The 13,863-nt window shown below is 45.7% G+C and overlaps 1 protein-coding gene across 2 annotated transcripts in view; it reads right to left on the bottom strand.

The window, feature by feature from the left end:
- Positions 1-13,850, bottom strand: part of LOC118219108 (proton myo-inositol cotransporter-like) — a 40,534-nt gene extending 26,684 nt beyond the window's left edge. The window contains exons 1-4 of one of the 2 annotated variants that reach the window (XM_035402011.1): positions 10,322-13,850; positions 9,907-10,002; positions 8,111-8,631; positions 287-446 (exon numbers count right to left, since the gene is read on the bottom strand). In XM_035402011.1, the coding sequence (XP_035257902.1) occupies positions 287-446; positions 8,111-8,606 (656 nt within the window). In that variant the 5' untranslated portion in view covers positions 8,607-8,631; positions 9,907-10,002; positions 10,322-13,850. Of the gene's footprint in view, positions 1-286; positions 447-8,110; positions 9,067-9,906; positions 10,003-10,321 lie in introns of those variants that run through there. The other variant, XM_035402010.1, reaches the window with a different exon arrangement.
- Between the last annotated feature and the right edge of the window lie 13 nt (positions 13,851-13,863).

Here is a 13,863-nt window from a genome sequence, read left to right as displayed (position 1 = left end):
CTGTGGCCATTCAAATGGCATCTCAGGTAGTTTGGCACGGTAATTATTCTGAAAAACGTTTGCTAACTATTGCTTTCACAATCTTACCTGAGGAGTGAGTGAGTTCATTTCCATGGTGATGAGCCAGCCAAGGGCTAGAAAAACTCTCAGATAGCAAAAACAAAGAAGAAGAACGAAATGTGGAAGACGAACAAGGGAGTGGTGTCAGTCCGACACTTCTTTTAAATACCCGTTTTTCCTTTTCAAGAGGATACGGACATTTACCCCCGAACCCTTCCTCGCTCACCTCCAGCCGCCGCGGCGCACGTAGCAGAAGGCGCCGTCCACCAGGCTGGCGACGAACTGGCCGCCCGTGATGAAGAGCGTGTTGAGGGTCACCAGCTGGCCCCTCAGCTGGGGGGGCGAGGATTCGGCGATGTACACCGGGACCGTCATGGAGGCGATGCCTGGAGGGAGGGAGGGAGGGAACGCGCGGGGCTCTAAATCACGCTCGGACCAGAAGGCGAGAGAAGGCTACGTTACACCGCGTTCACCTAGCGTGTAGCATTGTAGCATCAGATACGCTACCTTCATTTATCCAAGCCACTTGAATGAGCAGCATCTAGCATGTAGCATTGTAGCATCAGATACATTACCTTCACTTATCCAGAACCACTTGTATGAGCAACATTGCTAGACCTGGCTAACCCTCCCCAGGTTATGCAAAAATCATTAAAGCACTAACGTAAGCTAACTATGCTAAACTAGAACCATAATGCAATTCATGAATGCATAACCTGAATTACAGATCAAGATCAGAGATGCAGGCTAATAAATAAGCTTGACTGGCGTTTCACAGACTGAACACATGGTCCTGAATAAAAGCCAGCAGTGTGTGCTTGAGAGAGAGAGAGTGTGTGTGTGTTTGTCAATATGTCTACGTGTGTGTCTGTTTGCGCCTCAGTATCCTGGCCAAATTTCCACCATAATGGGCTCTACACGTCTGGTCACCTGACCATCACCCTTACGCGTGATTGGCTACGCAATCCCTTGCATTCCCAGCCCCGGCGTTTGTACCCGCCCAGGTCCTCACGGCGAAAGAGAACCCGGATCTCCTCAAACAAAGGAAAAGTAAACACGGTGCAGATAGCGCGCTTCCCGAAGTCTGAGAAGAGCACCCGCGCTGACGGGCGTCTCCAGCAGGGGGGGGGTGGGGGGGGGAGCGACCGGAATGTTCCAGCACAGTCGTACAGCGCTAATGACAACTGCCAGATTACAGCCATTAAACGGTACTGGATTATTATTATACCAGGGAGTGGAAATGCCTTCCCGATAATACAAGTAACATTTAAGTAATTATACAACCCTAATTACCCCTAATTACCCCGCTACCAGGCGATGCATTGTGGGTAGAAGACCGGATAATTGACTGAGGGTACAATTACTCATTAAACAGCACGGCTGCTTCACAATGCCCTATTAACATTTCAGCGATTCCAACGTCTGCTGCCCGTTTTTTTTTCATTTTATTTTCTTTTTTTTAAATAAGGAAATGTGTTCATGCGAAAATAAAACGGAGGGAAAGGGACGCTCGCACACAAATCGAGGCTTATAAAACCCGCCTTACAAGCGCGACTCGGTGCAATTCGTGGACGGCCATCAATAAAAGAGTCGAATGAAAGACGGTTTGACGGACGCACGCGTTAAACCGTTAAACCTGTTGCGGCGAGGGAAAAGCCTGATTTATGTGCAGCGAAGAAAAAAAAAAAGAAGAAGAAGCGATTTGACGACAGGCCTTCGATCTCTTTCTCAGAGCAGAACCGACGCGTTCGGTAGTTTCAGCCTGTCGACGGCGTTTTGGTCGCGGCTGGACCGAGGATAAAGAACGGGGCGTGAGAAGGCAGAGAGAGACACACGGGCACCACGCGTGAAACAGGACAAACACTGCCGAAGAAAAACTTTATTTTAAAAAACACGTACCAACGCGGGCAACCCAGTTACCTCGTGTTCAGATTTAAACTCGAGGACGCCAACGTTAGCCCTTTGAAGAGCAGGCTTTCTGGAATGTGTTTTCTAAATTCTCAGTCGGTGTTCTAGAACCCCGTTGCTTTCTGTTACCAGCTGTGATTGTCTAATAATAACTTCTAATTCTAATGGACGTTCTAATAACTTATTTGGTGATCTTGCACCTTAAAGGGTTAAAACACGACTGAGTCGCTTGGTTTGAAATTTCCCGTGCGCTTTTGAGCGAGGCCCGGATTCCGTCGGGGTCGCCTCTCTCGCTCTTCGCTCGACCGACCAATCGAAGGGGCGTACGCGCTCCCGACCGCGGGTCGGTGTGAATTACATTTATTACAGGTCTGAAGATCACAAGCGCATCTTCCGCGCCTCTCACACTGTAAGGGCACCAAGCACTCGGGGCTCCCACGCCTTTGAGCAGAGAGGAAACACAGTCGGGAGGTTTCTTTTTAACCACGCTCTACCACAGAGGCAGGCAGCCCTGCTCCTGGACCGCCTGGGGCGTTTCGGGTTTTTGCTCCGTCTGAACTTGGTTGAAAGAGCTTGACGGATGATTAAGAATCCGATACTGAATATTCAGTATCTGAATATATCACCTGAATGGTGAAATGCACTGAGTACCTCGAACAGATGCACACCTGTTCATTAAGCCTAATAATTAACAGTTATGTAGTAACAGATCACAGTACCTCAGCCACGGCTCTGCAGTATGAGTCAGGCTCTCTCAGACACTCTCAGATGCTTAATCAGATGCTCTCTCAAACGCTCGATCAGACGCTCTCTCAGATGCTTGATCAGATGCTCTCTCAGATGCTTGATCAGATGCTCTCTCAGACACTCTCTCAGACGCTCAATCAGATGCTCTCTCAGACACTCTCTCAGATGCTCAATTAGATGCTCTCGCAGATGCTCGATCAGACACCCTCCAGATGCTCAATCAGATGCTCTCTCAGACACTCAATCAGATGCTCTCTCAGACACTGTCTCAGACGCTCAATCAGACACTCAATCAGATATATGCTCTCTCAGACACTCAATCAGATGCTCAATCAGATGCTCTCTCAGATGCTCCATCAGACACTCTTTCATCCCATGCCGTCGCCCTGCCCTACACAGTAAAATATCCAGTGTCGATTCAACTCTAACGGAGTACACGTGAGCCCAATGATTTAACGCTGAACACTTTACTGTGCTCTGACATGGATTCGGTACCTGAGAAATCGCTGCCCTTTTTTTCCGTGACGAACACAAGCCTCCGTCTCCGTGCTTGAGATCCACACTATTCCATCTCCCAGATTGGACGGATAAAAACGATGATGTCGTACCTGACGCACTCAACGTTTTAATTAGTTATTAATTTGATGGAGAGACTTGCAGAGCCGTTAAGGACAGACAGTGCACTGTCCGTACAATAAGACCTGCAGTAACGAGGTCGTGTGCACAGAACAGCCAATTAACAGAAGGCGAAGCAGTCACACACTGTGCAGATCATAAGGCCTACATCACATAACACCATCACAATAAAGCACATAAAGACCATCAACACACTGTGCAGATCACAAGGCCTACATCACACAATAACACCATCACAATAAAGCACACAAAGACCATTAACACACTGTGCAGATCATAAGGCCTACATCACATAACACCATCACAATAAAGCACACAAAGACCATCAACACACTGTGCAGATCACAAGGCCTACATCACACAATAACACCATCATAATAAAGCACACAAAGACCATTAACACACTGTGCAGATCATAAGGCCTACATCACACAATAACACCATCATAATAAAGCACACAAAGACCATTAACACACTGTGCAGATCATAAGGCCTAGGCTACATCACACAATAACACCATCATAATAAAGCACACAAAGACCATTAACACACTGTGCAGATCATAAGGCCTACATCACACAATAACACCATCATAATAAAGCACACAAAAGTCCACTGACATGCTCATAACACCTACATCATATAATAACCGTCCATCATCACAATAAGCCACACAAAGACCGTGACCCACTATAAGGACCATTTGGCCCCCACAATGCGGCCACTTCCACCCACGAAGGACTATCAGTCTCCATATCCGCACACAGACGCAGAGAGAAGGGGGTTCCGCACAGCGACACAGGCCGCACACCGAACCTTCTCGTTCCTCACACCGTGTCAGACCCCCCCCATATTTAAGCTCAGGGTCAGTTCTGAAAGGGGACCCGCTCGGTCGCTGTGAATGCGGGCTCGCTGCACCGCGACCGTGACCCGGCCCGAGCGCGCGCCGCGGTTAACCCCGTCGAGACGCGACGCGACCGAGCGTCACGCGCTCGCCGTTAGCCGCAAACGCAGCGCGCGGCACGAGCTTGCGCAAGATTCAGATTCACCCCAGCACCACCCCCATGACCTGCAATATTATTACTATTATTTTTATTATTATTATTATTATTATTATTCCCTGTGACCCTGCCCAGGATAAGCAGGTATAGATAATGGATGGATGGATTATTATTAGTATTAGTAGTATTGCTATATCAAATTATTAAAGGCTATAGAAAACTTTGCATAATACATTCTTCACGCCATAAATGTATAGAGAAAATACACAGACACAGAACAAAAAAATACTATTAAATTACATGTTATGCTGCAATAATGAATCCTGAATGGAGCAGTGATAAATCAATTACCCAAACCTGGAAGGCGATTATGAAAGGGTCTTTAAACGTGATTTAGGAGATGACGCCGGAGTCGGAGCCTCCATGAAAGCCGGTTCCCCGGCCGCAAACGCGTCGTTCCCGTCCGGCTTTAAGATTTGCGGCCGGGGACGGCGAGGACTTTAGCGGAGGATCGATAAACGCGTGGGGGGGGGGGGGGCTTTTATCGAGGGAGCGTGGGGGGGGGGGGGGGGGGGGGGGCACGCCGCCGTGTCCGAAGGCCGTGGACGGGTCGCCGGTACGGAGGCCGTGCCCCCGGACCCCCCCGAAACAAGACCGACGAACGGCGGGACAGAAGACACCGGAACAAATATTTACCAGGGGGTCTCTGTCGGGACAGGAGAGAGACAGGATAAGTATCCAAAAAGCCACATGTGATTCATGGCTTACTATATTTTTTTTTCCCCCCACGGAAATCTTGTTCAGTGCAGCTTCAATGCACCCGCTGATCCGCGACATTCTATTTCGTACTGAAATAGACCAATAGCTCAGACTACCAATTTGTAAAAATGGCTTTTGGTTGTTGTGTAAAAAATGATCTGGGATTTTTGTGAACGACGGTTGAAATGATAAGAGGTTTGCCCAGACAGGCGATGATCATTTCATAAACGCTCGAGTGGCGGTGCATTCTCCAGCATCGCCCTGCCGCCGCCGCTGAGAACAGGGAGGGGCTCGCTGACACAGTACCTGCCCCCCGCCTGACCGCTACACCTGAGAGACTGCATTACACAGCGCTGCAACACCAACACACACACACACACACACACACACCATCACACACACACACGCTCACACACACACACACACACACACCAACACACACACACAGGCTCGCACACACACGCACGCACACACACACGCTCACACACCAACACACACACACACGTATGCATGCTCGCACACACCAACACACACACACACGTACGCATGCTCACACACACCAACACACACACACACGTACGCATGCTCACACACACCAACACACACACACACGTACGCATGCTCGCACACACACATACACACACACACACACACGCTCACACACCAACACACACACACACACACGCACACACACTAACACACACTCTCACACACTCGCACATACACGCACGCACACCAACACACACACGCACGCACGCACACACACACACACACACACGCATGCTCCCACACACACCAACACACGCGCACACACACCAACACACACACACGCTCACACACTCTCTCACAAACACACACACACACACACCAACACACACTCACACGCACACACACTCACACATACACAGAGGTGCAGGCATGCACGCACAGACACACACACACACCGCTGACAGAACTGTGTTCACGCGCACTTCCAGACAGGAGCATGAATAATATGAATAAATAATCTGATTATCTCTCATTAGTCTTTTTTTTGGCCTGGAAATTGGATTTTTCTCCGATGCCTGTAAGCGAACGGTCGTTAGCAGACTGCGCAATTGATCAGTGATCCTTCAGCACAAATAGTTAAAAAAATCTGCCTCTCTCTCGGCACATAACAAAATGGCAAAACGCGTTAACATTTAATTTCCTGTATTGTACGACTCTGCCTTATGAAAAGATGCTCTTGAAGAGGGCATACTTGTAGCAGCAGGATCGATCAGAGCCTTTTGCTGAGTCGGCAGCTCGGTGTGGTATAATGGTTAGGGAACTGGAGTACAAGTGAAAAATTGTCGGTTTGATTCTCTGCAGACCTGGGTCAAATATGTATCCGTTTTGAATTTTAATACTTTTCTATTCTCTATTGATCTTGCCTGGTGCAACTGAGCCTACCAATATGACCAAAAGGCGGGGTTTGCACTTTTTGAGGGTGTTTCTTTGGTTCCAATACACCAGACAAGATCAGTAAAGCGTGGAAAAGTATTTGAATCCAAAACAAAATACGTATTTGACCCAGATCTGATTCTCAGTTAGGGTGCGCCCATAAGGTTCTGTGATACACCACATATAAACGATGTGGACACCTGACATCCAACATCTCACCCAAAATGACGGGCATTAATATGGAGATGGTCCACCCTTTGCTGCTATAACTGCACTCTTCTGGGGAGGCTTTAAACTAGATGTTGGAGCACTGCTGCAGGGATTTGCTTCCATTCAGCCAGAAGAGCATTAGTGAGGTTGGGTACTTATTGGGCAATTAGGCCTGGCTCGCAGTTGGCTTTCCAATTGATTTCAAAGGTTTTGGACAGGGTTGAGGTCAGGGCTCTGTGGAGGCCAGTCAAGTCCAGATACTTTTGGTCATACAGTGCATTTATAGCTGCATTCCTGCTCTTTCCAGTTCAGGGGGTTATTTCACAAAGCAGAATGAGCTGAATGTCTGGGCTGAGTAAAACCTGGAACAGCTCTTTTTTTACTTCAGACCATGTTCCAGTTTGGGGAGGGTTCCGGGTTTTACTCAGTGCAGTTATTCAGTTAGCTCAGTAATCCTGCGTTGGGAAACGGAGCCCTGGTTGGTCAGCGCAGCTCTTTACGTTAGCATGAAAGCAGGGAATTTTACCGGCAAAATTTTACATGGCCACACCCACATTATTCCAACAACTGTCAATCATCTTTCAGGAACCTGATGTGAAGCACTGGTGGCGAGACTCAGATGGTTTTAGGGTCTCATCCTGGAGCATGGCTTGCGTTTCTGAGAGCTCGAGAAAGGTACTTAACGGTACCTAATTTTTCAAGTCAATATCAAGCCACAAATAAGTGAGCTGAGCAACATTATATTGAAACAACAATGTAAGTTTCTCTTGATAAGGCGAAATGACAGTGAGAAATGTTTTCAGTGTACCTAGTCAGCATTGATTTGTTTGTAGTCAGTCATAAATTGTTTGTTCTCAAAACAATTACATACAAATTGTGTGACTACACTGACGAGGGTAATTGATTATGTATGTATGTAAAATGCTCATTTCCTTTGAAACCACGTCCGCGTGTCGGTTCATTTACCTCTTGAAATTATGGCTGTCTTCAACGGCGAGTGTAAGGATGACATCAGGTAAAGATGTTCCACGCACAAGCCCCGGTTTTGCGTCATTAACCACATCAACTATAAGACCAGCCTCACAGCCAATCGTAGCCGGGGTGCGCGTTGTATGCGAAGAGAAAAACAATTTGCAGTTTCTCTTTTCTATATTTACATAGCCTTGGCTTTTGAGACAAACAGTACACGTCAAACGGACCGTATAGAAGATATCTTCAGTGCCGACCTGAAGTAGGCTGCACACGTTTAACCCAGTCTTCACAGTGACGTCTTTGCTCACGTAGACTCCCCGTAAACAAGCCGTTACGAACGAGTGCCAGGTGGCAACGTAAAAAGTAAAAAATTGCATTAAATGAAAACAACTTACCTAATCCTAGACCAACTATAATGCGTCCGACTAGAAGGACCTCCTTATTCGGGGCAGTGCTCAGCACCACTCCGCCGGTGGAGAAGATGAAGCTAGCGAGCAGAATGCACACCCTGCGCCCGAAAATCCCGTTAAGAAACCCGCCAGCCAGGGCGGAGAGCGCCGCGGCGCCCACAGTACTGGAGACCAACAGCTCCTGCCAAAGAGCGCTCAGATTCATCTCCCTCTTGAGCAGCAGCATCGCTCCCGACACCACCCCGGTGTCGTAACCGAACAGAAAGCCGCCGAGCGCGGAGAACGCCGCCAGGACATAAACGAAGGCGGGCGTGACATCCTGCTGGAACTGCTTGCGCGCCGCTCGCTCCAAGTCCCCGGCGGAGGTAGAGGCGGCGGCGGGTCCCTGGCTGTTGATGCTCGCATTTGAAGGGGCTTTGATGAGACTCCGTTCTCCGTCATCTCTTACTTTCTTCCTCCTCTCGCCCATCAGATTGCTCATACTCCGAAGGGTATAATCATTATCGCTGGATTTACGGGACATAAGGAAAAAACAAACACAAAAATATTTTGCAACAGACTTTGTATAGGCTATATAAAGAATGGGAAGTATTTATGTAAAATGTAAAAATTCCGCGAACACCAAGAGTTCGAACGGCAACAGACGTTTTCCAGAGTCCAGGTGCAATGATTGATACGATATTTATTTACAGAATCGCCGAACTAAGTTGAGTTTACACTTCTGTGCGTTCCCACTTGTCCGCACGAGCGAGATGACTGGCGATGGAGACCAACGCGCTTGTAGAAGCAAAGGTAAAATTTAGGAGGAGTCTTGACGTGAGAGATGGTGTGTGTGTGTGTGTGTGACGTAAATACGTCTCAAGCGCCTGCTTTTCTGGCAGTTATCATATTCAAGAATTCAACATGGTTCTGAGTATCGCCCATTTTCGGGATGTGTCGTGTCTTTCCGCAATTCATGTAGGCTAACTACGGAATTATTAGGTATAGTCCATTTTGACAATACGCAATAAATGAATAAATAATGATTGACATAAAATCAGCCAATAGCCTACGTATGCAAATGATGGTAGGCTTACACACACATATTTTGCATTCACATTTTCAAACAGACCGAGGTTAAATTCGTAAACGAATCCAAATATTTATTTTATTTATTTTGTTAAATTGTGAATTTAGTATATAAGCATTAAATAGTTAGTCGTTTGTTGTTCAAGGGGATGTTCACAAAAAAATGTTTAGCCTACTACAACATGTACGCACCCAGAACAAATAAGTAGGGTATAATTGGAGACATAGCCTAATTTTCAAATTTCAGCGTATTGGTTAATGAATAATAAGAAAAGTCAGAAGATATATATATATATATATATATATATATATATATATATATATATTAAACCACTATTATTTGCAATATGTTCACATAGACAGCAATCAAAGAGCATTTGTGCATAGAGGTAGCAAGTTAATTGAACCAGGGTAACTAATGTAACCAAATCTGCTTACACTCAGGATTTTTGGATCCGATCTAAAAGGCACCTACAAAAGGCTTCGGTGTCTGGCTATGGAAGTTATCCAATACTGCCCTCGTGCGTTCAAAAGGACATCTCCGCTATGCTAACGCAATTAATTATCAAGGTGAAGACTGAATATGGAAGGCCAGAGGGTCAAAAATATCCAAGCCAATTCCATCTCTTGATGACAAAAATGTATGAAAAGTTCATATATATCAAGTTACATTAGCTTATTCATGTTTTATTAATACGTAACAGTGATCCCACCTGCTTTTGAGCGTGTTCTCCCAACTACTCCTTGGTATTTTATAGAGGGAGGAATGTCTCTCCTGAACTGACGACTGTCCTCCCTTTGCAAACTGTCTGTCAGCAAATGGAAACAACGTTACGTTAGTTGGTTAGTTAAATATTTATTTGTACACTGACAATTACAAAAACATAAGTGTGCAAATACGATACTCCTTAACCATCGCATTTTATCGCCTAAATAATTGTTGACGGCTATTAGCTAGCTAATATGGTGGCTAAACTAAGGAGCTCTCTAGCAATTAGCAAGCTACAATTTGCTAGCAAGCAAGCAACTCAGGGGTACCAAATTAATTGAGTTAAACCTTATTTCTCAAAACATACTTGACAACACTAACCGAAAGGGAAAACATGTCGACAAATATAGGTCGAATACCTTTACATGAAAACGTTTCTTTGTTATTTCTCACTGTTTACCAAGAGGTGAAGTCGACCGCGTAATATCAATTATGAGATACACGTATTTTTAAGTGCACGTGAACTTCATGTTCCAATTCTGCATTGTTCAAAGCCATTGTGTATGTCCACACGATTCATCTGACGGAAATCATACGACTCAAAAAGTGGTTCCGTTTATGTTCCTGGCATATTTTCATTCTGCAAATAAATATTCATATGAAAAGTATAAACTCCTTTAAGTAGGCTACAGTTGGCGACTCTGTCCTAGCACACGATGTTGCTAGTTAATCCTTGCAAGACCACTTCCAAAATTTCCCGCTGTGGTTCTCAAACTCGGTCATGGGAACCCCTGTGTATGCCGATTCTAATCCCAGAATTGAACAATCTGTTCATTTTTCACTTTTTTTTAGGTATTATTTCAAACGTGTACATGTTGTATCGAGGATTAAGTGAACATTTTTTGTGAATATCCTCCTGACCAGCAACAAAAAAACGAATAACTATTGAATGCTTGTATACTAAATTCACAGATTGTTACAATAAATATTTGGATTAATTTACAAATTTAACCTAGGTCTGTTTGAAAACTCTTTAGGCCGTATTTACTAAGCTTTCTGTGACGTTTCAGGCGCAGATATGACGCATTCCGCCCCAGAAACATGCGTCATATGTGTCAAACCATAGATACGTCTGTGTCAAACAGTCGCACGGGGCTGGAAGCGTGTGAGTCATTGCACGGTTGGCTTCTCACCTTATTGCACATGCGTTTAATGGAGGGTCGCGATAACGGGCGGAGATAGGCTATTGTAAGTGTGTCTGATTACGTAGGCCTATTCCATCGAATTTACAGAAGTTCGGGCAATTAACAAGGTCGATTTTGTGTGAAAGTTCTTCGCCTTTAAAGAGCAGGCCGTAAATCGAGGCGCAAATGCAGAAGGCAGTCCCATTTGCTGATAGCTACAGCCTGTAGATTAGGCTACATAAAAAGAGGTAGGCCTAAACATTTTTTAACAAATCAAATTAAAGACTGGGGTGAATCAATATGCTCCTAAATGGTGAAACTGCGGACCCCTGGCCTCTGAAACTAACCATTAGGTAGATGCGATTCTCAAGGCATTAACTGGCAGCTGATTGAACGGAAATCACGTAAATCTGCAGGCACCCTAGTGATTCAGTTTGACACTCCTGATGTGTGCAGTTCTACATGTAGCCAATCACATGCCCCGGATGCACTAGACTGTATTTTTCACTTTGTGCAGAAGAGGAAACCGACTGAACGTTTTTGAAACATGCTGCAGGCCGGTATTCTTAATATCATGAAAAAGTATTCCGATACCTGTCCCCTCTCATATACCATGTTCTAATTAGTTAAATGCTATTATGTTTAAATTGGTTTCAAGGACAGCAAAGTCTGTTGAATTCCACCCCCAAAGGGACCATTAGTGACATGATAAATAAATTTGTATGACATTTACTACTGATTCAAAGTTAAGAGACATAAATGTGTGCCTTTGTGAAAAAAATAAACACTTTGACAATACCATACAAGGGTCAGTCTTGTCACAGCCACTAACTGAAACCAGGTTAAATTGATTTGACTGTTGTCATAGCAATTGTATGACAGGTGGACGAGTCCTCAGATAATCTCATTCACCAAGCGTCTGCATGCCATCTTTGCAGCATATAAGCGAGCTGGCAGCGGTAAGGTAGTCAATGGTGAATAGATGTTACTGGAATGGTCTGCCGTTGTTGTAACATGAAGGCAGCAACGTTGTGAGAACGTTTTGTGTTAGCTGAGCAACAACAGGGTTAACCTTGGCACAGAAACCCAGAGTACGGCGGTTTTTCAAAAGAAAGAGAAGTGACTGCAGGTCGATATTCGATCGTAGACCGAAAGGGTTCGAGAAAACGGGAAAGCTGGCGTGCTAATAACACTGGACACGTCAGAGCGCTAACTTGTTTCTAACTGAACTTTAATCCCACTGCAGAAAAAAAAGGCATGGCGCTTTTAAGCGGTTTCATAGGGGGGGGGGAGAAAAAGGAAGTATTTACAAGAGTTGGAAGCATGAGTTTTGTTTTTGTTTTTTTACAATGATGACACAACTGCACACAAGACCAGCTGCAGAGTTGCTCAGTACAGAAAGCAAATATTTACATATACCATAGAAATGTACCAAGTCCACAGAGCATTCTCTTAATAAAATATCGGGTCATTAGGCACACTTTTTGGTGGGGTGGGGTGGGGTGGGGTGGGGTGGGGGGAGAATAATTCAGGTTGAAATTATTATATTTTTTTCTCTTTTTGTGGGTGCACAGTATCGAAGCGAGGGGGAAAAGAAAATTCCAGCCCCCAGTTCCTCGTCTTGCTTCTCGATTCTTTCGCGCCCAATCGAGACGCGACTGGGCTTCTTTGCGCGCGCAAAATGACATACGTTATGTACAAGATATACAAGTTGGTACACGCGGACATGTGTAAGTGGACGGAAACCCCGCGTGCGTATAGCGAGCGATTTGGTTGATGGGTCGCTCAAGCCTATGAGGCTGAGGGAGGGGCAAGAGCTAGCAATCTCTCCATGTCTCTCAATAGCTAACGTTATCTTGCTAGTGAGAGAGAGACAGGTAGATTGCTAACAATAGCCAGCCCTTCCAGTGGTGCATAAAACTCAACATGTTCTGGTGTGTACGTGGCGGATTTTGGTTGGACACGCCACACATTTGCCAAATCGTCTGCTGCCTATTATTTTTGGGCTTTTATTTTGATAGAACAGTGTGTAAAGAGACAGGAAGAATCAGGAGGAGAGAGAGGGAGAGACGTGCAGCTGCGCCACTAGAGGCCCCTCTACTGCCCATCTTTTTTAAGTTTTTAGCTGCTCGTCCATTGAAATGAGTGAAGCCAGGCAAAACAATTATTCACAAAATGGTATCATGTCGGTTGGAGAAACAGGGAGTCCGAAACTGAAAGCCCATTCGTTCTCATAGAGAACGAACGGGCTCCTGCTAACTGCTCAACCGAATCTTTCACAGCGTGAATGGGGGGTAAGAGTGAATGAATGTGCGCTATCAGCCTGGGGGAGGAGCTAGTCATTTAGCTAGAAGAGCTGCAAGGTAGGACCGTGTCGGGAGTGTCGGTAGGCTTGCCCAGACGTCCGGTCTTGGACCGGAACGCGCGGTACTGAAATAATTTGAACGTGTTCGGTTTTACGGTCTCGACCGAAACAACGTAATGTCCGCTCCAAGTAATTGAAGGAGGAAAATTTACCGGTATTTGGTAAGGAAGTAGGAATTTGCATGTGAAGGACTGCCCAGTTCGACACTGGTTTTGTGTCCCCCATCCCCCCCCCACCTCACAAGTCTCAAGATACTACTGTGGAATTTATAAATAAAGATTTGCAACTCTGCAACAAAAAAAAAAAATGACGGAAATATGGTACATATAAGGAATTAGGAATTTGCATGTGAAGGACTGCCCAGTTCGACATCGGTTTCGTGTCCCCCATCCCCCACCATCCCCCCCACCAC

Source organism: Anguilla anguilla, chromosome 19 (genome assembly GCF_013347855.1).
Source record: "Anguilla anguilla isolate fAngAng1 chromosome 19, fAngAng1.pri, whole genome shotgun sequence".
Lineage (NCBI taxonomy): Eukaryota > Metazoa > Chordata > Actinopteri > Anguilliformes > Anguillidae > Anguilla > Anguilla anguilla.
The sequence above is the reverse complement of the archived record's forward strand: the minus strand, read 5'-3'. Positions and strand labels throughout refer to the sequence as shown.